This window comes from Chaetomium fimeti, assembly GCF_033439085.1.
Source record: "Chaetomium fimeti strain CBS 168.71 chromosome Unknown B0H64scaffold_5, whole genome shotgun sequence".
Taxonomy (NCBI): Eukaryota; Fungi; Ascomycota; class Sordariomycetes; order Sordariales; family Chaetomiaceae; genus Chaetomium; species Chaetomium fimeti.
In genome coordinates, this window is record NW_026944333.1 from 3,875,601 (window position 1) to 3,896,478 (window position 20,878).

At 57.6% G+C, this 20,878-nt stretch overlaps 8 protein-coding genes across 8 annotated transcripts; 2 read left to right on the top strand and 6 right to left on the bottom strand.

Moving 5' to 3' along the window:
* Positions 1–61: 61 nt before the first annotated feature.
* On the top strand, positions 62–1,505 carry B0H64DRAFT_325168 (uncharacterized protein; the record flags this gene model as incomplete). Its single annotated transcript, XM_062800686.1, has 2 exons — positions 62–88; positions 210–1,505. The coding sequence occupies 2 exons, from the start codon at positions 62–64 to the stop codon at positions 1,503–1,505; spliced, it is 1,323 nt and encodes a 440-aa protein (XP_062658566.1).
* Positions 1,506–1,720: 215 nt separating this feature from the next.
* Positions 1,721–2,789, bottom strand: B0H64DRAFT_375770 (uncharacterized protein; the record flags this gene model as incomplete). The annotated part of the gene is made up of 2 exons (XM_062802437.1): positions 1,721–2,357; positions 2,506–2,789. 2 exons carry the CDS (start codon positions 2,787–2,789, stop codon positions 1,721–1,723), a joined length of 921 nt encoding a protein of 306 aa, XP_062658567.1.
* A 533-nt stretch (positions 2,790–3,322) lies between these two features.
* Positions 3,323–4,560, top strand: B0H64DRAFT_402470 (Endonuclease/exonuclease/phosphatase). Its single transcript, XM_062804235.1, has one exon. The coding sequence runs from the start codon at positions 3,392–3,394 to the stop codon at positions 4,373–4,375; it is 984 nt and encodes a 327-aa protein (XP_062658568.1). The 5' UTR covers positions 3,323–3,391; the 3' UTR covers positions 4,376–4,560.
* A 1,269-nt stretch (positions 4,561–5,829) lies between these two features.
* Positions 5,830–6,722, bottom strand: B0H64DRAFT_464299 (uncharacterized protein; the record flags this gene model as incomplete). The annotated part of the gene is made up of 1 exon (XM_062807621.1): positions 5,830–6,722. Exon 1 carries the CDS (start codon positions 6,427–6,429, stop codon positions 5,830–5,832), a length of 600 nt encoding a protein of 199 aa, XP_062658569.1. The 5' UTR covers positions 6,430–6,722.
* Positions 6,723–9,563: 2,841 nt separating this feature from the next.
* On the bottom strand, positions 9,564–12,577 carry B0H64DRAFT_344784 (cellobiose dehydrogenase). Its single transcript, XM_062801299.1, has 7 exons — positions 12,312–12,577; positions 12,084–12,250; positions 11,548–12,029; positions 11,151–11,490; positions 10,342–11,097; positions 10,191–10,284; positions 9,564–10,129 (listed from the first exon to the last, which is right to left on the bottom strand). The coding sequence occupies exons 1-7, from the start codon at positions 12,358–12,360 to the stop codon at positions 9,654–9,656; spliced, it is 2,364 nt and encodes a 787-aa protein (XP_062658570.1). The 5' UTR covers positions 12,361–12,577; the 3' UTR covers positions 9,564–9,653.
* Positions 12,578–15,139: 2,562 nt separating this feature from the next.
* On the bottom strand, positions 15,140–16,080 carry B0H64DRAFT_418719 (glycosyl hydrolase family 61-domain-containing protein; the record flags this gene model as incomplete). The annotated part of the gene is made up of 4 exons (XM_062805337.1): positions 15,140–15,196; positions 15,285–15,496; positions 15,619–15,733; positions 15,793–16,080. 4 exons carry the CDS (start codon positions 16,078–16,080, stop codon positions 15,140–15,142), a joined length of 672 nt encoding a protein of 223 aa, XP_062658571.1.
* Positions 16,081–17,139: 1,059 nt separating this feature from the next.
* B0H64DRAFT_464311 (uncharacterized protein) lies at positions 17,140–18,316 on the bottom strand (the record flags this gene model as incomplete). The annotated part of the gene is made up of 2 exons (XM_062807622.1): positions 17,891–18,316; positions 17,140–17,696 (listed from the first exon to the last, which is right to left on the bottom strand). Exons 1-2 carry the CDS (start codon positions 18,117–18,119, stop codon positions 17,140–17,142), a joined length of 786 nt encoding a protein of 261 aa, XP_062658572.1. The 5' UTR covers positions 18,120–18,316.
* Positions 18,317–18,866: 550 nt separating this feature from the next.
* Positions 18,867–20,394, bottom strand: B0H64DRAFT_418720 (peptidase S8/S53 domain-containing protein; the record flags this gene model as incomplete). The annotated part of the gene is made up of 2 exons (XM_062805338.1): positions 18,867–19,618; positions 20,004–20,394. 2 exons carry the CDS (start codon positions 20,392–20,394, stop codon positions 18,867–18,869), a joined length of 1,143 nt encoding a protein of 380 aa, XP_062658573.1.
* Positions 20,395–20,878: the final 484 nt, after the last annotated feature.

Genomic DNA, 20,878 nt, shown 5'->3' on the forward strand with positions numbered 1-20,878 from the left:
TTAAACCCGCATGAGAGTTACCTATCTTGACATTACCGCCAATTTGAAATAAAACGCCAACATGTGCGGTCGATACGCAATGGCTTTGGTGAGTGGCGATCCTAGGCAACACCCCTCATCCTGCGATGGTCGAGTCGGTCTACGCATTCACCGGGCTTCCTCCATTTATTGTCCTTTATCGTTGACATCCTTCACTAACAATCCTGCAGCGGCCTTCGCAAGTCCGCCAGATGCTACAAGACAACGACGACATGCCCGTCAACGACGCCCCCGCTGACGAGGGAGACGGCGCCCCGCGCCAGAGTTACAATTTCGCCCCGGGCTACCACGGCGTCGTGTACCGCGCCGACGTGTCCGACCGCGGGGCAGGCACCTCCAGGGCAGCTCACACCGACCGCAACACCGACAGCAGCAGCAGCACGACCACCGCCGCCACCGCCGACACCACCGCAGACACCACCACAGACACCACCGCCGCAGACCAAACATACCCTCCCACGGACACCCCAAACGCCAGCCAAACACGCTACAAACTCCAGTCCATGAAGTGGGGCCTCGTGCCCTCCTGGACCAAGCGCAACCCCGACTACAGCAGCCTGCTCAAGACGATCAACTGCCGGTCCGACTCGCTGGCCACGCCCGGCGGGCTGTGGTCCGGCATGAAGGGCCGCAAGCGCTGCGTGGTGGTCGCGCAGGGCTTCTACGAGTGGCTGAAGACGGGCTCTGGTGGTGGGGGTGCGACGAAGGATCGGGTGCCGCATTATGTGAAGCGGAAGGATGGGCGGTTGATGTTTTTTGCCGGGCTGTGGGATTGTGTGCGCTATGAGGGGGAGGGGGAGGCGCCGCTGTATACGTTTACGGTCGTGACGACGGATAGTAATGAGCGGTTGCGGTTCCTGCATGATCGGATGCCGGTTATTTTGGAGCCTGGGTCCGAGGCGCTGTGGAAGTGGCTCGATCCGGGGAGGGATGAGTGGAGTAAGGAGTTGCAGGGGCTGTTGCGGCCGTTTGAGGGGGAGCTGGAGGTGTATCCGGTCAGTAAGGAGGTTGGGAAGGTGGGGAATAACTCGCCGAGTTTTGTTATCCCTGTGGCGAGTAGGGAGAATAAGGCGAATATTGCGAACTTCTTTGCTGCTGCGGCGGAGAAGAAGAAGGGAGGGAGTTTGAAGGCTGAGGCGGGGGCTGAGGAAGGTACGGGGGTGGGTGAAGGAGGGCAAGATACGGCCTTGAAGAGTGCGGAAGACCCCGGGAAGACTACTAGCAGTGGTGGGATGGGCACGCCGAAGAAGGGGATCAAGAGGGAGGCTAGCCCATCGCCCGATCCGGGTGAACCGCCGGTTAAGAAAGGGCCATCCTTCAAGACGATGTCGCCTGTCAAGGAGAAACCGCAGCGGCGGGGCAAGATCAGCGCTACGAGCAACACCTACAAAAGCCCTACCAAGGCCAAGGCAAAAGCCGACGGAAGTCAGAAGATTACGAAGTTCTTCGTTGGGAACAGCGCCTAGACCAGCTGGGTAGAGACCACAATTCCCGAGCAGAAAGCACAAGGGTGGGCAAACGAACGAGTCCATGTTCTTATCCAGGGCTAACTCAAGTCACAGCTCGAACCTTCCTCGCGACGCACCTGCTCAAGGGAATAACGCTTGCCTCAACGGCCAAGGCCATGGACCATCAGCCGAACCCCCATCCGGCTCGTTCGCTTCTTTTAACGGTAGTCCACTCAGGACATGAACGCCCGCACCACGTACACCAAGCCCACAACCACCAGGGCAATGAGCTCTGCGAGGGGTATCTCCCTGTGGCTGTAGTCCGACCCCTCCGGCATCTCGCACTCATCCTCCCAACACCCATCCCATGCCTCGCTTGTCGGGCCCGGGGCTAGCAGTAGCGGGGTCGTAGTCGGGCTCGCGGTCGGGCTCGCGGTCGGAGCCGGAGTTGCCGACGGAGACGGGTCTGGTGGCATACCGTCCCTGCCGCCCCCCGCCATGGCCGCGTACCGGTCGTACTCGTCCGACTTGGCATCGCCCAGCATGACGCGGAACCCGCCGTACCCGCCCCCCTCGCCGGTGTGGTCTGAGAGGCGGGTGTCGATGTCGGAGGGGTCGTCGACGGGCGTTGGCGAGTAGGCGTAGCCGAAGAAGACGCTGGGGTTGCTGCGGCCGGTCGGTTTGGTGTCGAACGAGTCGCTGTTGATGCACCCTTCGCAGAGAAAGGTCGATGAGATGTGCGTGCTGTTGACGAACGTCCCCTGCTTGATAGGGTAGATGGTTATGGAGTTGGCTGTGTATGGAACGGTGCCCGCTGCGGTGTAGTCCTCGGCTACACGGCCCGCGGTCATCACTTGGTCGCCGTCGGCCCTGGATAAGGAGGGGAGTTAGCAACTCTGTTCCATCATGTCTGCATCCTCACCAGTCTCGCCGCCGTCGCCATTGGGGTGGAAAAGATACGGCGACCGTTGCAACCTCGATCTTCTTCCTCCTCCTTCGGGGTGGTGCCGAGACGTACCATGTGACGAGTAGGAGCGGGCCGGTCATGGAACTCCCGAAGCAGACACCTCCCCATCCGGCGCCATCCACCAAGGGCGCAACGATCTGAGCGATGAAGTCTGTCCCGGGTTCTTTGGGTGTCATCATTCCAAACAGGTAACCTGATGCGTCGTTATGACCGCGGGAGTGGATGTTTGTAGCGACATCTGTGTACCTGCCGGCATGCTCCGCCCTTGCAGGGACGGCTGCTACACAGGCGAGGAACAGCGCGCCTAAGAGTTTTGGTGTTCTTGGATGCAGCATTATTCCGTGGAATAAGTGTTTCGTAGAGAGCAGTGGGTGGCAGTTAAAGGCATCAAGATGTCAAGATGTGTTGAGGAACTTGGGCGAGCCAAACGGAGTTGAGGAGCGTCAATCACCAGTTCACCGCCTACGTTATGTTACAGGTGACTCCTTTTGACAAAGACGCTCTTGTTGTTGTCTCTCCATCCTGAGTTCAGGGGTCACACGATGCTTGCTGTCAACAGCTGGGTAACTGACTTGGTGAGGCCAACAGAGTTACAGCTGTGAACTTTCGTTTCACGGACTAGCCAAATCCGCTCTAGGATAAATTGCAACTGTAAAACTTTACCTGCCTACGACCACGTCCTTGACGGCTACGTTCATCTGTAACGGGCAGGCCCTTGACAGGTAGTTGATGCCCCTCTTAGAACCTTTCCGGGGAGACAGACTTTGGGGGTGGCTTACAGTGGGTCGGGCCGGAAAGCTCCAGGCCTCAGACGGCCCGGCTCAGCGGGAACGGGTTACCTAATCTGTACGGAGGAATTCACCACAACAACGGCTCCACGCTCAACAACAACAATCCACCCGCGTCCTTCGTCCTTCTCCGGCAAAAAAGCGGCATCATGGCTTTCCTTTCAAACTTCCGCACCAAAATCCTCTCTTGGTGGCAAGATACGCCTTTGCCAGCTGGGACGCCCGCGTCCTTCCAGTCATGGCACGAATTCGATGAAAACGGCAATCGATGGCGTGTCGTAGACTCTGCACAAGAGACGCCCTCAGACGACCAAGATGGACAAGAAGCGACTGACCGGCCATATACCCTTGTGACCTGGAATGTGGACTACTCCTCACCCCTTCCAGGGCAACGTTTCTCAGCCATTCTCTCGCATGCTCTCTCCCTCTCTCCAGCTGTTGATGTCATATTTCTCCAAGAACTCTCTCGCGAAGGCTTCATGGTCCTGTTGAACGAACCCGAGATCCGCCGGCGTTGGTTTCTTAGCGATGCAGACGCCGTCCTTCCGGCTGGACAATCATTTACAACTATCACTCTTCTCTCCAAGGTGCGCTTCCAGAAACCCGGTCCTGTGTGGAGAGTCAAATATCCAAGCCGCTTCGGACGGGATGCGCTGTGCTGTGACGTTTTCGCCCCGTCGGCTGCTGGTAACGGTAAACCTGGCGAAGGTGCCCGCATTCGACTCGTCAACGTACATTTAGACTCTCTCCCCATCCAACCCTCCCTTCGACCCAAGCAAGTCTCTGTAATCGCCGCCCTGCTACGTAGTGCAGGCCGGGGCATTGTTGCAGGGGACTTCAACCCAGTGTTGCCCGCCGATAGCACGCTCGTCGAGGACAATGGGCTTGTTGATGCATGGGTTGAGCTCCACCCTGGCAATCCTGGTTTTACTTGGGGTGTTGACGGGAAGGAGCCGTTTCCACCGAACCGTATGGACAAGGTTGCTGTAGCTGGGCTGAGGGCGCAAGACGTCGGGATCCTATCACCGGGCAACATAATAAGGGAAGACCACGTGGGAGAGCCCGCCGATAGAGTGGTGGCTTGGAGTGACCATTCGGGTCTAAAATGTACATTTAAGCTAGTTGAGCTGTAGGAGCGGTTGTTATTTCTTTTATGCCCGCGGTGCTAGACGGCATGTTTCACTCGCAGGTTCTCTGCCTTCCGGCGATGGGGGACCCTGTAATTACCGTTGTACTAGTCTTGGGGTTGGGAGGTCTGACGCTCCTAGAGTTCGGAGAGTGGGTGGGTGTAGATGTCGGCAACATTAGAGAACTAAAGAGACACAAAATAAATACCCCCCAGCGGCGGGAGATGTTGTGACTGGCCATGCTTGGGCAACCCGACACGCACACTTGAGGTATGTCCCCCATCCTGCGGCTCCGAGCCACGGCTTGCTTGTTGTCAGGGGCGCAATGGCTAGATATAAACGTAGTTATAAGGAATAAGGCAAGCCATAGGTAAATTGTACTCATCTCATCACAAAAGGCGGGTTTGACTAACCCACGGCAAGCCAGGGGAGCAAACATTGTGGCTCCCTGGAGTTAAGAAACTGTGTCTTTGGTGCCCCCAACATGTGTTTGCACCGAGACTTTGGAACTCAGCATGTGGGTATAAGAACTGCTCGCGTATACTCCCCCTTCCTACAAATACTCTCAGACTTCCAAACACGCTCCCCAAAGACCACCAGGGAACCCCCGTTTATCATAAACACTTACAGTCTGCTCAATACGAGTACCGACCTCCGACCTCGAGATGCCATCCAAGAAGTCAAGCTCCCGGAAGTGGGATAGTCTGGATACTCTTGTGTACTGCGCAGGCGGCCGGCCCCATGAAAAGGCCAAATCTTACGTGCAAGACAAAGCATGGGAGAAGACATATGGCAAGAGTACGAGCTACTCGACCAAGGATTCATCCGGCAAGAGCTCGAGTTACTGGAGCATGGATTCGACCAATGGGTCCTCGTCCTCCAGTTCGAAGTCCAAAAAGAAAGGAAAGGAGCTTGATACCACCATCGTAAGCTTCTCAAGTGATACGAAGAAGTCGTGAGGACAGGGTTGGAAACTGAGGGAGGGCATTATGGGGGCATAGCCTAGTGTCAGCGATGATTTAATAGCTATTGGTACTTAATTGAACCCGGAGATTTATGCGTTTCTTTGCAAGAACCTGTCACTGTCGTTGACCATTTCTTTTTTCTTTCTTTTCTCGTTTTGCCGTCGCCCATTTATGGATCTCGCCTCCTTATCCCGGATACAAGAGCATCGAGTTTATTTTCTGCTCGCCTCTAACTCTAGGAGTGAAGTATCAACTCAACGGTGGCCACCGGTCCCGGGGCGCGTCCGCCACACCAACAACCTCTCCCGTTCCAGGGGCAACGACTTCTTCAGTTTCAGGGGCTGAGGGTAGGCCATTCTCCACCCTCGGCCCTAACCTTTTAAACGTCAAACCGAACAGACCAAGTAGTATCAAGTGGAGCACTCTGCCCAAAGTCAGCAACCGTCCGCCCAACGCCAAACGGAACAAACAAAAGGAAAACGACCAAAAGAACACTCACACATAAACCCACCCGACCGCCCACGTCGCCCACAGCAAATCACACTGCGACAGCGTCGGCCTCACCTCCCGACACTCCGCCGTCTCCCCCCAGACCCTCTGCCCCCCCTCCCCCGTCTGCATCCCCACGTACACCCCCCAAACCGCCAAACTGAGCACACTCCACGGCACCCACCCCCCCGTAACCAGCTTCCCCCTCCCCCTCCCCTGACCCGCATCATGATCATCCTCCAGCCCAGCAACCCGAAACCCCAAAACTATATGCGCCACCAAACCCACACTCGTCCATGCTACCGCCAGCCGCTGCAGGGTGGCTGCGTAAGGGGGGAGGGTCAGGTAGATGTCGGGGTCGGTATCGGCGATGGGCCCGGTGGAGAGTTGGAGCGCGCTGATGATCAGCTGGGCCATGTCGAGGCTCCAGCCGCCGGCTATGTAGAGGGCTATGAGGGTGATGATGGGGGGCTTTTTGGGTTTTGGGGGTGGCTTTGGTGGGTTGGGGTTGGTGGTGGTGGTGGTGTCTGAGGGCGTTGGATTGGGTGGGGTTGGTTTTTGGGGTGGTCGGGTTTGGGGATGGTTTGGTGGTGGGAGTATGTCCATTTGTGTTTGTTTGTGTTTTGGTGCCCGGTTGCGGGTGGTGGAGTTGGAGGTTGGCGGTTGGTGGTTGGGGCTAGCAAGTGACAACTGAGTCGGGGTTGAGAGTTGGGTTTGGAGAGTGTAGAGGTGGTTGAAAAGGAAACACTGTTATTACTTTAGGTAGGTAACTATTATTAAAGGTTCCCGGGACCGAGGACGTTGTGTCAGGTTTGCATGAGGCTCTGGTCCCGTGTTAGCTCGTCCGCCTTAGGTTGCTTAGCTTGAGGCTTAGTATCGCTGGTGCATGATGTTGCAGACGAACCGTCAAATCACTTGCGTTTGCTAGCGAGCTGAAGCCTGGGCATGCTCGGTACTTTCTCGAAGCAGGGCCCCGTATGCATGCCAAGGTTCACCCACCGAGAGAACTGCGCCTTGGATAGCCGACTACCCGTTCCATTGTTTGCTCTGTCGGAAACTCTCTTTCCTTTTCCCTCCTTACCCAGAGCCTCGATTTCACCAACGAGTCCCAAAAACCCCAACAGCCGAATTCAATCCTCCCGGCTCCACGCCTATTCTCCATGTGCAATCTCCCAGCTCACCACCCTGCGGGTAGCCAGTATCTCGGTAGCCCAGAGTCCCCCAAGAAACCAGCACTCCCCAAGCACTCAGATATACTCCTCATACCCATGCTTAACCGCCAACCCCGCCAACCGATCCAAACACGCCGCAGCATCCCGACCAGGCAAATGCTACACCATTTCATTAGCATCATTCTCTAGGTAATATATCGATGTGGGCTACTGAGCCATCAACCCCGCAACCAACCCCCTCAAGAAAGAGCAAGCAAGTAAGCAAGCAAGAAAGAAAAGAATGAACTCACCACCCCCATATCCTCAAACCCCACCTCCCGACACCGCAACAACAGCAGCCGCACCGTCTCCTCGTGTGTCCACGCGCCACGGCTCACCCGTGCCGCCAGCTCGGCCGCCGCGGCAGCCGCCTCCGCCTGCCGCACCCGGGGCGTGCTGGGCCGCGACGTCGGCAGCGGCGTGCGCGGGCCGCCGCCGGGAGTGGTGATGGTGTTGTTGCTGTTGTTGTTGTTGTTGTTGTTGTTGTTGTTGTTGTTGTTGTTGTTGTTGTTGTTGTTGTTGTTGTTGTTGTTGTTGTTGTTGTTGTTGTTGTTGTTGTTGTTGTTGTTGTTGTTGTTGTTGTTGTTGTTGTCGGCCGTAGTGCTGGTGGGTTTCTTTGGCGTTGTGGGGTTGTTATCGTTTTCGTTTCCGTTGTTGTGGTGCTGGGCGAGGTTGCTGCCGCTAGCGCTTGGGTTGTCGCTTGCGCGGCCGGGTGCCGTCGATGTCGCGAGGGGGGCGGGCTGTTTGCCCTTGCCCTTGGCCTTGCTTTTGCTCGGCGTCGCTGGGGGCGGGGGTGGGTTGCTGACGCCGGTGTTGTTGGGAACGGGTCTGGGGCCGGCGGCACTGGTGGTGTTAGCCATCTTTTTGTTGTTGTTGGTGGTGGTGGCTGCGCTGGGTTTGTTGTTGTGCACCTTATTGCCCCTGTCGATTGCCTTGCCCTTGTCGCTCTTGCCGGTGTTGTTGGTTGTGCCGGTTGTGTTGACTCGGGTTGTCTCGTTCAGGTCGTTGCTGCTTGCCGAGGCAGGTGGGGTGTCGATGTCCATGTAGTCGTTGTCGTTCGTTGCTTCCTGCACATTGCTGGACTCGGCCTTGGCCAGGGTCGCGAGTGCGGCTCTGGCAATTGCTGCGGCATTGATTGGCGTGAACTGGGTGCCCCGATGCTCGGCAGCCTCGATCGGCTTCTCTTGAGCGCCATCAGCGATGGATCCAGTGTCGGGCTTGCCCTGCTTTTCGGCGATATCGACATTCTCCTTCTCGGTGACCTTGAAATGGCACGAAGCGGGATCACCCTCGCGGACGAAGGCCAGTTTCTCGCACGGGAGCAGAGAACCCCTCGCGTCTTCGGGTGTCGAGTGATTCCAGATGCCGGCGACCTCGGCCTGCTTTGCGTCGCAGTATTCGACGCGACGAAGCATGCCAGGCTCCGGGTGCTCCATACACTGGAGACACTGGCAGTGACCGATGATCGCTTTGCACATTGTGGGTAGGTTTTGTCGATATATATTTTATCGAGTTGGTGTGAGGTTGATGATTGAAGTGTCGGAAACCGGAAAGCTCAACAGTCCGTGGAAGGTCAAGTGGGAATGGAATCGAGAGGTCGAGTAGAGGGCCGAGCGTTATAAAGAGTGGCGGCCAATGGGCTGACTGAGAACAGAACACTCGAGAGAACAGTTCCCGAAATGGAGGCGTGCTAATAACAGGTAGGGGTCAAAGCAGTGCGGAACTCGTGACAGCATTGGCTCAAGCGTTGCAGAGCCACGGGTGAGCAAAGGCGACTTCGAGTCCTGACCGGCCACACCGAGGGAACGCGCACGGCCATGGATCACGCGTCTGGATGCGACGATTATACCAGAAGCCCGGCCATGATACTCGAAAACCTAGTGTACCGCCAGCCACTGGGAGGAAAACCAATCGAGAGGAGTTGGCCCGTTCCACTGTTCATCACATTCTTAGCCGTTAGGGCATTATAGCTGCCCCAAATCTGACGGGACTCTCAGTGTTTTCACGGGAAATAAGGAGGAAAGCTAGACTTGGCTACTTATGCGTTGGTTGTCCTGAGTTACCCACTGTGGCCTGGCGACAAAGCCAATTCCTTGGAGGGTCTCGAGGTCTTCAGGTGACAAATAAATGCTGAACATGAGTAGCCAGTTGCTTTCACTTCCCAAACCCTTCCATCGGTGGGGATATTCCTCACTCTGCCACTTTTGGGAAGCGAGTGACATGGCAGCACGTGGGAGGAACTGTGCCCTTTCTCGTTGGCAGTGAATCTCCGTTTGTATCATCCGGCAAGGTTTCTTGTGCTACGTTTTCTTCTAGGGTTGTTAGCTGACTTGGGATTGTGGCACCAAGTCTCTAGATCTAGTACAGTGCGGTTGTTCCCTACTTCTCGAACGCGGTGATTCTCGACTTCCGATGCCCAAATCGCGAAGTTGTGCGACACAGAGTCGTTAGCTACTTCACACACTTGCACACGGATCATATATTACACAACACGCTTGCATGGTCACGCACTCAACAGGATTATGCTTTGGTGATTCAAGAATGGTATATTTGATCGCTATCTGGGATCACAGGAATCGTTTGCTACCCTGACCCCTGACGTGGACGCAAATCGAGAGCTTACGACCTGAGCGACAGAATGCGCTCCGCCGCCTGCTCGGCCACGATGACAATCATGGCCGACGGGTTGCCCGTGGACATGCCGGGGAAGATGGAGGCATCCACCACGAACAGGTTGTCGGTGCCGTAGACCTTGGTGTCGAGGTCCACCACCGAGGTGCCGCCGGTGCGGCCATCGTCAGAGCCCAGCTTGGCCGTGCCCATCCAGTGGTTGGCGCGGCGGTTCGAGGGGCCGACGGCCAGGCCGTTGACGTAGTCCTCGACGGTGCCGTTGGGGGGAGGAAGGATCCAGGTAATGTTGGGGATGACGTTCAGCGCGTTCTGCACGTTCTTGATGCCCTGGATGACGGCCTCGAGATCCGAGTCATCGTGGAGGTAAGGGTGCTCGCTCACGACGGTGGCCAGACCGGTGGTGATGGTCATGCGGCCGCGCGAGGCGACACCACGGCCAAGGTACTGGCTGAGAGTCATGGCGTCTGAGATAAAAAGTGTTAGTGCCCGTAAACTACAGAGCGATGATAGAGGGTCAGTGCTTACGGGTCGAGTTGACGAACTCGGTGCTGCCCTCAACGCGGGCAGTCCACTGGAACTGGCGGACCTTGCCGTCGGAAGGAGTGACTTCGTCCCACATCTGTTGACACGGTCAGTAAATGCTGGGCCCCATTCATTGATAACAGATACTACTTACCATGGGGCCGATGTTGGGGGCAGCCTGGGCAAGGATGCCCGACCGGTTGTCGAGGTACGCCGACTGGTCATCCGCGTTGGGGGTGTCCCAAGCCTCATAGAAGTCATAGAAGACGACATCGGGGTGGGTGAGGATAAGATCGGTGTTGAGATGGTCGATCAGGTTGGAACCGACGGGAAGGTTGATCCACTCGTCCTGGGCAGTGAAGGTCTCGCCGTCCTTGGAGCTCGCGACAACCTCGAGTTGGTCCTCAGGGCCGATACCGCTGCGGAGGAGGAGCTTGGCAGAGCCGAAAGCGCCAGCAGAGAAGATGACACCGCCGTTTTCGTTGAGGTTGACAGTTCCGCTGAAACCACCATCGGTCAGGCACTCCAGCTCAACACCGGTGACCTGACTACCAGTGCGAACGGCGCGGCGGACGGCAGTGTTGGTCCACAGGTCGAAGTTCTCACGGCCATCAGCCGAAACGAGGTAGGTAGCCAAGGGGCCGTCTCTCTCGCCACCGGCAAACATGAAGTGGCTGTGGGCAAAAGTGTGGTTCTTGGCATTCGGCTCGTCGTTGGCGACGACAGATGTCCAGCCAGATTCGGCAAGGCCGCCGGTGAGGACGTCAAAGCCTTCCTGAAGGTAGAGCTCGCCGTCCATGGAAGGATGCGAGGTACCCGGGATACGGTTGAAGACGCGCTCGGTCGCAGCGGAAACGTCGCTCGAGTGCCATCCGTTGGGGAAGTTCTCGTCCCAGTCCAACTGGTTGGGCTGGCAATGGGGTCAGCTTTAAGTTATCGGTTCGGGGTCCAAGAGAAGCTCACCTTCCACCACAAACCAGCGTTGACGGCAGTACCGCCACCGAGGACGCAACCAGCCATCTGGTCGGTATCAGTGCAGGCAATGCCGGCAGAGTCAACCCAGATCTGGTTGCACAGACCCGGGACATCGAAGCGGGTGAGCTCGGTGCCCTCAAGCCACTCGGGCTTCATGGTTCCCTCCCACCGGCCGGTGGAGGGGGGTCCCTTCTCGATAAGCAGGACCTTGTGGCCGGCCTCGCTGAGCTTGTCGGCAACCGGGATACCACCGGCACCACCGCCGACGACGATGTAATCGTAAGTGGTCTCGGGCGCAGCGGTGCACTCGGCAATGGGGCCGCCGGAGCTGGGAGTAGAGTTAGCATCCCCTCAGCGGCGCTTTCACACTAGGCGCTGAACTCACCCATCGCAGGTGGTCTCCGGGGTGGTGGTGGCCAGAGCGGCCCACTCCTCATACGACTCCGAAGGAGCACCCTCGAGCACTGCACCCCACTGTCCGAAGCCGTTGTCGTGGAAGCCAAAAGTGGCGGTGTCCGGGCAGCTGCCGCCCTCGAGGTCCGACGTGGCGGCGGCACGGCCGAGAACCAGGTTTCCAGTGCTGGTCGAGACGCTTCCCTCGGCACCGTCCTGGTTCCAGGCAAAGCAGTTCTCGCAGCGGAAGAGCACCTCGAAGCTGGTGTCGCTGACGGACGACGAGATCTGCGTCAACTTGGCGTCGCCGGTGTAGAGCGGCGGAAGGGTGTAGCCGGTGGCGTAGCGGAACGAGGTGTAGACGGTGCCCTCGCTTGCGTATGCGACGAGCAGCAGCGCCTGCGACATCTGGCCGGACTGGCCATGGGAGAGGGCGCAGTATCCGGGTGCGGCGGGATCAGCGAGCTCGCAGCGCTGTGAAAAGAATAAGTAAAAGTGCTCATGTTGTTATACAGCGGACCAACGTACCAGGAGACCGATGTACTCGGTGGCGTCGGTCGTCAAGGCGTCGGCGGGCAGGGCCATACCGAAGGTGAAGGCACCTCCGGAGTTAGCGGTCCACGTGTTAAGCGTGATACCGGTCGCTTCATCGGTGTAGGTTCCGGCGGTCATTTGTGCGGCAGCTTGTTGCAGCGCTTTGGGATAGTTAGCAACCCGCAGTTCTCTCCGAGTCGCCAGGCAGGCTTCGAGACTTACACAACGACGCCGCGAGGGCGGTCGCCCCAGTGCGGCCCGAGAACTTCATGGTTCCAATGCAGCCAAAGCTCAGAGTCTGGTCCTGTTAGTCAGGCTGAGCCAAGAAAGACAAGCACCCTCCTGATTCCAGGTGACCGGGCGGGCGCGAAGACTAAATATCTTCTCTCGGTCTACCCGAGCGGAGCATGACGACCCCTGGCCTCCACTTGCGCATCTTCGAAGGTGTTGACGGAACGGCTCTCCGGGAAACGAAACGTAGGGTCACCGAGAGGATGGATCCTGCGGAAGAATGACAAGCGGAGATGGGGCCAGATAGATTGGGCTGCAGGTCCAGAGTATAGCCTCCAACCAGAAGCATATGGGATCGGCGTGCTAGCCGCGCAAGATTCATATTAAAGGGAGCGTGTAAATTGGAGAAGCAGGTGCGGGGTGGGCCTTCCCCAACTTTGCTCCAGGGGGCTGGCCAAGCTGATTGACAGGGGCGGCACGACAGAGCCATGGAAGCAGGGTAGCACGCGGAAGCAAGCGCCGATGTCGAGATGCACCCCATGGCGCAGGCCTGGCAACTCTCGCGGGGGTCCCTCCGAAGGCGAATCAGCGGCATCTCGATTCGCCAGCGCCACGAGGAAACCAGCGCATGGTGATTCGCGGGGAAACAACGCTGGGCTCGGGGTCCTTGGGCGGAGGGTCCGCAGCGGGCCGGATGTAACCTTCGGGTGCGGCTTCAACGGTTTGAAGGGGCTCTAGAAAGAGAATGCGAGTTCCGGTTGGGCTTCGACGTCGAATCCGAGCCATTGGTAGCCTGCCTGTGCATCTGCTAAGAGCTTGACCAAAAAGAAAAAAACCGTACGTGCAGCTTGCCGACGTTGATAGTTGACGGTTCGAGACCGTCGACGCGCGCCGTGTTCGGTTTTCGAGAAGGCCCCGTTGTGCGCTGGAATCGGTAATCTTCCCCCACTTTGGATAAAATCCCCGGCCATGCTCAATGCCGTTTTGCTGACTGGACCCCTCCGTCTTCATCTATCTTGGACTTCGCGCTCGCGTCGAGGCCGATTCTGTTGGGCAAATCAGCCTATACCCAATCAACTTGCGTATAGTAAGCAGCGGTCCGACGGCCCAGTCGTCACGTGTGCCGTTTTCGTCGGCTCGCGCTGGCTCGGTAGTTAGATGTTTGGACCGTTGCGAGGTGGTCACTACATTAGGATTTTGGATGTTAGCAGACTCGTCGGTTGGACTTCAAAGGAAACCCGCTTTTCCCTTGAGAAAACGGTGGGATGAAGGAAGGATCAAAATCCTCGGGTCACGGGGAACTGAAGCCGGTCTTGGGCTGGAACGAGGGAAGAGGAAATACAAGAGAATTGGGAAAGTTAGGCGAGGAGGAAGAACCGGGGTTGTTTTAGTTTAGTTGTTGAATGTCCCCAGAGGCTCACAACGCGTTTGCAGCTCGCTCTGATGTCTTGCCGCGACGACGTGGTGCCTGCAGAGTTCGAAAGTCTGCCGGTCTGCTTGGTGATTGTTGATGACGTCACCGTCGTACCGCAGCGTGTTGATGGGGATGAGAATCTGCATTCTAGTAGTCGTACAGATTTGAGAAAAGGAGCTGTTAGATTCAGTCACTGAAAGAGAAAGTTGAACAGAATTGACGAAGAGCCAATTTTTTGAAAGCGTGTGCTCCTTCCTAGATGGGAAGAGTCAGTCAAAGCTTTTACCAGTGCCACCTGGCCAGGACCTGCGGAATCTCAGCAGGTGCTACCGGTGCACTGTCCGACTCGATTAGGTAATCAAGTTTATGGAGGTTCCTTTTCGCCATTGAAATTGTCTTGCCGATGGCCTAGCAGAGTCATATAACCAATATGATGGATTGAAATCCGAAAATATTCTGACAGACTCCGGCATTCGCCGCCCGCGTTTAGGACTCTTATTGCAACTCAAATTCATTCATTCGCTCTCCACTCTAGGGCCTCGTTTTGCGCAATGGCAGTTTCAAAGTTGAGTATTTGTACCGAGTTTTGCGGCTGGACAGCTGACTGCGAGCTGGTCAAAAACAAAACTTGCAATATCGTCTCCATCGTCGAGTTGGGGGTCGAAGTCTCCAACATCAGCCACTGGCAAGCGTTCAACAACAAGTCCCACGATGGGTTGATCTGACTCACGCTGCCGCTTAACCTACATCCACGGGACTGGAGTCGATTTCTTGAATCGGCCTCTTTTCCTGTTTCGGATGATCGTATCAGTTATTCCTCCGACCTTACTCTCCTCCGTTTTCTTCGATCTTGTTTCACGTTTCCGCCGTTCCCGCTCCGAGGTGATATCCCCGACGCTCCGTGGGGTCCCGACCCATCAGCCTCGACCCGTACCCGGACCGTGGGCAGGCTGAGGATCGTGAGCGGAAGCTGAGGCTCCTGAGCCGCATGGCCCGCCAGCCCGCATCGTGGCCTGCATGAACCCCCTTTCCGGTGAGAACCGGATCTCTGGGCTTGGCGATCCGGCAGGACCCCGCACACTCCGGGCCGAATACGGCAGTGACCGGCGCCTCAGATCTGGTACTGCCGATCACTTCTGGGCGGGCCAGGGCTCGTTTCGCATTGAAAATGCCACGGGAAGCAGGGCCGACCTCCCGACAGGATCCAAGATGACTGCATTCCGCATCCAGAACCCGAGTTGCTGACCTGAAAAACGACCATGACGATACATTTGAAGGGCCCAAACTCTCTCAACTCCACATGATGCATGCCACCGTGCCCACCACCCTCCTCATCCGGCCGACCCGAGCCAGCCGATCCAACCGACACTCGCTACGCACGCACGCTTCGCAGCGGACTCGCAGTCTAGCACTGGAACACGGCTGGGCCGGGGACAGTGTACGAGTTGAAGTTGTTATAAATCTGCCCAACCTCGGTTAGCCAACTATCGTCAACCGCCAGCCAGCCCGTTCAGACTTGGGAGCTCCTCAAGGAAGATCTCGTCACTCACGTTGGCGGTGTATCCCGGATCGGTCGCCTTGAACGCCCCCGGGATCTTGACTGTCGGGCTCGGGCTGGAGCTGCCGCCGCCCGTCACCTTGAGCTGGGCACAGCTGATGTAGAACTGGGGCGTGCTGCCCGGGTTGTGGATGGCCAGCGACTGGATACGCAGCAGGTATTCGCCGTCTTTGATGCACTTGGGGATGGTGTACTGGTACGAGTCTGCGCCGCCGTTAGTCTTGTCATCGGGATGACGTGCTCGGAAAAGGGCTCGGCAAGCGACAAGCGGGTGGTAGGGTGGTGGTATGATGGGAAGGGAAGGGAGGTGGGAGGGGGTTGCATACTCCTCATCGGCCACGACGACTGGCCGCCGTTGAAGGTCGGGCCCCAGTCATAGATCTTGAACCAGTCACCTGATCCGTCATAGTCGGTCACCGAGCCAGGGGCTTTGGACATGTACTGGGAAGGGGTCAGTCAGGAACCCTTTCTCACGGGAGTGGTTTGGACCGAGCACGGACGAGTGAGATAGGTCCTTGGTGGTACACGGCCGTATCGCTGATAAAGGTGAAGGAGTCGCCAGCTTTGACGTCGAGAACCGAGGTGCTGGCGCCCGAGTTGCCGCCGACGTTGCAGCGCAGGTCGTTGGATGACAGACTGGTCACGGGCGAGTTGTAGTTGGAGTTCTTGCGGATGTGCTCATACACGCCAAACTTCTTAGCACCGAGGCCGAACTGCTGGAAGATGTAGTGCCCCGAGACGTCGGCGACGCCCAAGGTGAGGGCAGCGACAAGGGTGGTCAGCTTCATGGTGTTGGTGGGGACGATGCTTCACTGGCAGGGGGTCATGGGGAGTGGAACGAAAGGTTGGACGTTTCACGAGAGCAGATGACAGGGAGAGTATTTGGGATCAAGTGCTAACACGACTAAGAACTTGCTCAGCTATAAAAGCCCCGCCGCATCGCCGTCATGTCTGGCTCCCTCGTTACTTGGGACAGCTCAAATGCCGAGCTCAGGGGTGGCACGTCGTTTACGACACGGACCGTCCTTTTCATCTTCCAATGAAAGCGGCGGTGTCGGGCGCAGAGCCGGGAGAAAGAGCATATCCCGCCAAGCAATATATGATTTTCGCGGGGCCCCGGATTGGAACCCAGCAGACTGGCTGTTGTACCGGCAGATTGTGGCTTTTGCCCTTTGGAGTGCAATATCAAGCCGTGTACGCAATGGGCAGGCCGGCATTTGTGCCGGGGAGGTCTGGGCCGCGGCCGATGTGGCGTTCGTTCCGTCAGGCTCCTGGCAGCAGTCATAAGTGCTCATCTATTAGTGCCCGGATGGCGAAGAGAACGAACCGAGACTAATGATCAAGTGCCAAGTGAATGCTGAATTTTATAGTTCGTGTCAAAGCGGCCTGTTAGTACCATCCCGCAGTCGGTTAGTTGATGAGTGATCTGTTTCTTCCAGTCATGGCTGTTGGATTCCCAATTCCGAATCAGATAACGCAGGGCACGAGATTGAATCTGTCGGAGGCGACGTTAACTTAAACCGCAATCTCCAGGAGATCGAAGGAGTACCGCTGTGAGGGGTGGCGCCTTGAGGCCGTGTCCATTCGTATCCTATTCTTACAAGATGCCAAAGATTGATGCAAGTGAGGGTATGACAACATATCGCACGAGGATGCCCGATTTCGCCCCAAACAAAAAGACGAAGAGAAACAAACACAGAACAACAGACGCGAGGCCCAAATCATACTCTCTCATGTCCGCCGTTTCCCCTAACACTCTACAGCCCGCCCCGCCCAGTCTCCCATCCACCCACGGGGTCCGCGTCACGACAACCACCGTCCCCGCCTCCCCCACGGGGCTGTTTCCCCTAGGTATCCTCACCCTCCAACCCGAAACCAGCACTCTCCCCCTCCCCATCTTCCCCCTCCCCGCTATAAAGACTCGTCCTCGCCAACGACTCAGTCTCCCCCTCCTCTGAACCCCGTTCCTCAGACCCATGCCACCCCACGACCGTGCTAGACCGCGAGATATCCGACGGCGTGGGTGCACAGATCTCTACCTGTACGGCACCTGACCGGCTTGCGGGTCCATCATCCCTGTCCATGTGTCCACCACCGTCGGGACTGCTGCGAGTGCTCTCATCGGCATCACTGGCGTGTCTCCCCCGGGTGTAGGCGGGGCTTGCGGCAGCGGCAGCGGCGGCGCGCATGGCGCTGCTGGGGAGGGACGGGGTGCGGTTGAGGATGGTGCTTGTGGAGCTTGAGCTCAGGCTCGGGCTCGGGTTCGGGCTCAGACTCGGGCCGGTGGTGGTGCTACTAAGTGAGGGGAGGGTGTCCTCCGGGTAGGAGATGGCGCGGTTGTGGCGGGCGCGTCGCTGGGCGGTGGCTGTGCGCTGGCGGAGGAGGGCTGAGTTGAGGAGGAGGTCTGGGGTTGGGTTGTCAGCGATGATCTCTGTGTTCTTGAAGGAAGGGTTCTTAGAGGGGTGGGGGTTGGGGGGGCTGCAGAGGTAGGGGCGGTCCAGAGGTTGTTGGATGGGACATTGCGCGAGGTGATGTGTTTCGCCGGTTTGACAGTTCGCAATAGAGGATAACGGCAGACGGTTTGGAGACGGGACTCACGGCGAGCTAGGTCGGAGTCAGGACTTGGTGAGGCGTAGTGCCGCGGTCGCGCCAGGTACTCGGTGCTGGTGCTTGCAGCAGAGGCGCGCGACTCGGTACCTGCACGCAGACGGCGCAAGTGAGTGCATCGCTGGCAAGGGCCGACTCCATTGCTGTGGTCGTGGACAGCAGGATGTTGGTGGCAATTGATGGTGCAGGAGCAGCTAACTTTGCTGAACTTGGCGCCCATGGTGTTGCGGTGTCGAGAACAAGTCGTTTACCATGCCCGCGCGGTATTTCGGATTGTTCGATTGTCAGGCAATGGCTGCGCGGGGTCGGCGTGATGATGATTGGGATGGCACTGTTGGAGGTGTGGCATTGAAAACCTCGAGTCGCGATCCAGAATGATAGACGGCCGCGGCGCAAAGAACGTAAACTCGACTGGCCCACTTCAACGCCAGCTGGCAAGCATCGGATTTGAGGTAGTTGATATCATGGAGCTCGCTCTGACCGTATTCATCGTGGAATCGGAACGATGTCCCCGTCGCTCCGACACGATATCCTACTACCTCTCTTACACTGTGCGGTTGCACATCGATGACCGCCCTCCTTCCCTGTTGTCTGAAAGCGTTCGTTTTCACAATTCCCCATTATCCCCTGGTCATGTTGAGCACAATGGAGTTTCGAATGCCAGAAACTGGAACAATAACCCCCTCAATGGTTATCGTATTTTGACTAGGATTTAGTCTGGGACGACAAGCTACCACCTCCAACCCCCGGGGCAACTTTCAAGTTCGGTTACTCTTCCTTACCTAGATACCTGACTTTAATTGTCGGCAGATACATTAACACATTGTACAGTAGGTATACTTGGTCACTAGCAGAGCATGGTTATATCACAGAAGAACAGCTGTATTCAGCAGACTATCTTCAAGTCTAGCTATCTATGTAGGTAGCTATCCTTTCGGCCCGTTTCCACTTCCTCCCAAGAGCCAAGTTAATCCAAGTGCCCCCCATCAATAAGAGCCCTCAAGTCCGGCTGCACACCAATCTTGTCACTCGACGGGTCAGCCGAAGCCGTCCCGCCCACGGTGATGAGGCTACGCATCTCAGCGGGCGTCAGCTTGGTGCCGCGGTTGACGTTGACGATGCCCTGGATGATGAGGGCGGCGCCGGCCACGATGGGCGACGCGCCCGACGTGCCGTCAAAGTAGTCATAGATATCATCGTTTTGGTCGTCCGCGTTGACGGTAGAGGTCGCGATGTTCTCGCCCCACGAGTAGGCATCCACGCGGTTGCCGTAGTTGGAGAAGGACAGCCGAGAGTGGGGGGCCGCCGAAGAGCCGGCGCCGACCACGATGGCGCCCGAGTCGCGGAAGTCGGCGCTGTCCCTGTTGAGCAGGGCGAGCGCCGTGGTCTCGCCGATGCGCAGGACGGGCTGGTCCATGTCTTGGGCGCCGTTGGCGGCGGGCTCGATGACGATGATGCCTAGGGAGGTGGCCAGGCTGATGGCGTCGAACTGGGCGTCGAGGATCTCGACCGGCCAGCTGTTGCCGGCAGCATCGCCTGTCTGCATCTCCAAGAGCATCACATCGCCGGCGCTGAGGTAGGCGGCCGCGTCCATGATGGCCTCGGCCTCGTTCTCGACCGGGCCTCCTCCGACGGTGCGCTGGACGCCGACGACATGACCCTCGGCTCCGTGGGCAATCCCAACACCGCCAATTGTGTTGTCGCTCATAAAGATCTCCCCTAGGACGGCGGTGCCATGCGGCCAGTTGAAGTTGTATCTGTTGGCGTTGTTACCAGCAACAAGTGTGATGTTTTGGGCAACCTGGATATCTTGTTAGAACTTCACCTGATATTCGTGATGGGGTACTCAAAAGCCATACCAAATCCTCGTGAGTCAGCTTCCAGCCGCGCTCGATATCAATGAAGGTCGTCCCAGCGCCAGTGCCGCCAGGGAAGCCCCAGGCATACACAGCGTCGATACCCACACCGTCGCCGGTCAGGTAGCCCTGCTCAGTAAACCACGGGTCGTCGTTGGGCTGGACGGCGGTCTGGGGTGACTTGCCCCCGGCAAGCCTCTGGCAGCTGGACACCTCCTGATACGCAGCGAGGTTGCTCAAGAGCTGACCAATCTCAGACTCATCCTCGTCCGCCGTGGAGTCCGGGAACTGGACTTGGAACCAGGAGCCAAAGTCGGCCGGCTTGTAGTTGGGGTTCAGCTCCGTGGCGCGCTGAACCATCTCCGAGATTTTCTCGGGGGTCAGCGTCGTGATGAGCGGCAAGACGCTGAACTGGGCATCGCGCTTTGCGTGCGTGGAGCCTGACTGCGCCTTGCGGATCAGATCTTCGACGACATCGGCCCCGACCACAGACCTGGCGCGGGAGGCCGACTGGTTGAGCTTGATGGCGATGGCGGACCGCGGGGCAGCAGGATTGGGTGCTGTTGGTGCAGCCAACACAGCGTTGAATAGGGGTAGGGAGCAAAGTAGCCCGACGGCCAGGGAGCGGGCAAGTCCCATGTTGACTGATGATCTGTGGAGTGTAGATGGATCCTCTGATGTTCACTTATTTGCTGATGGTCTGTTAAGAAGCGCCGATAGACTGCTCCATGTGCTTTGATATGGGAACATGTACGCCTACTTATACGCGACCGGAACACCACCAGGCAGAGCTGACGCGGTATCACAAGATTCATAATCCAAGTGAGGACGGCCCCCATCTGCCCCCCTCCCACAGCCCGCGGGTGTGTGCGACCAAAAGATGACAGCGATTGGGTACCAAGAACCCGGTCCAGGCCGCCGAGGGCACCTCGTGTAATCCGTAGGAAGGGCTTCAGCTTGTGGACGTCATCCATTTTGGGTGCTATCCGCAAGGCATTACGCAGTAGCGAGTGACGAGTTTTGACATTTCCATCCACGTGCATGTCATCCTGCCACCATGGGCTGACTGAACCAGATTGCCATGGATGTTCGGCATGGTTCTGCAGCCTGCAAGGGACTCATC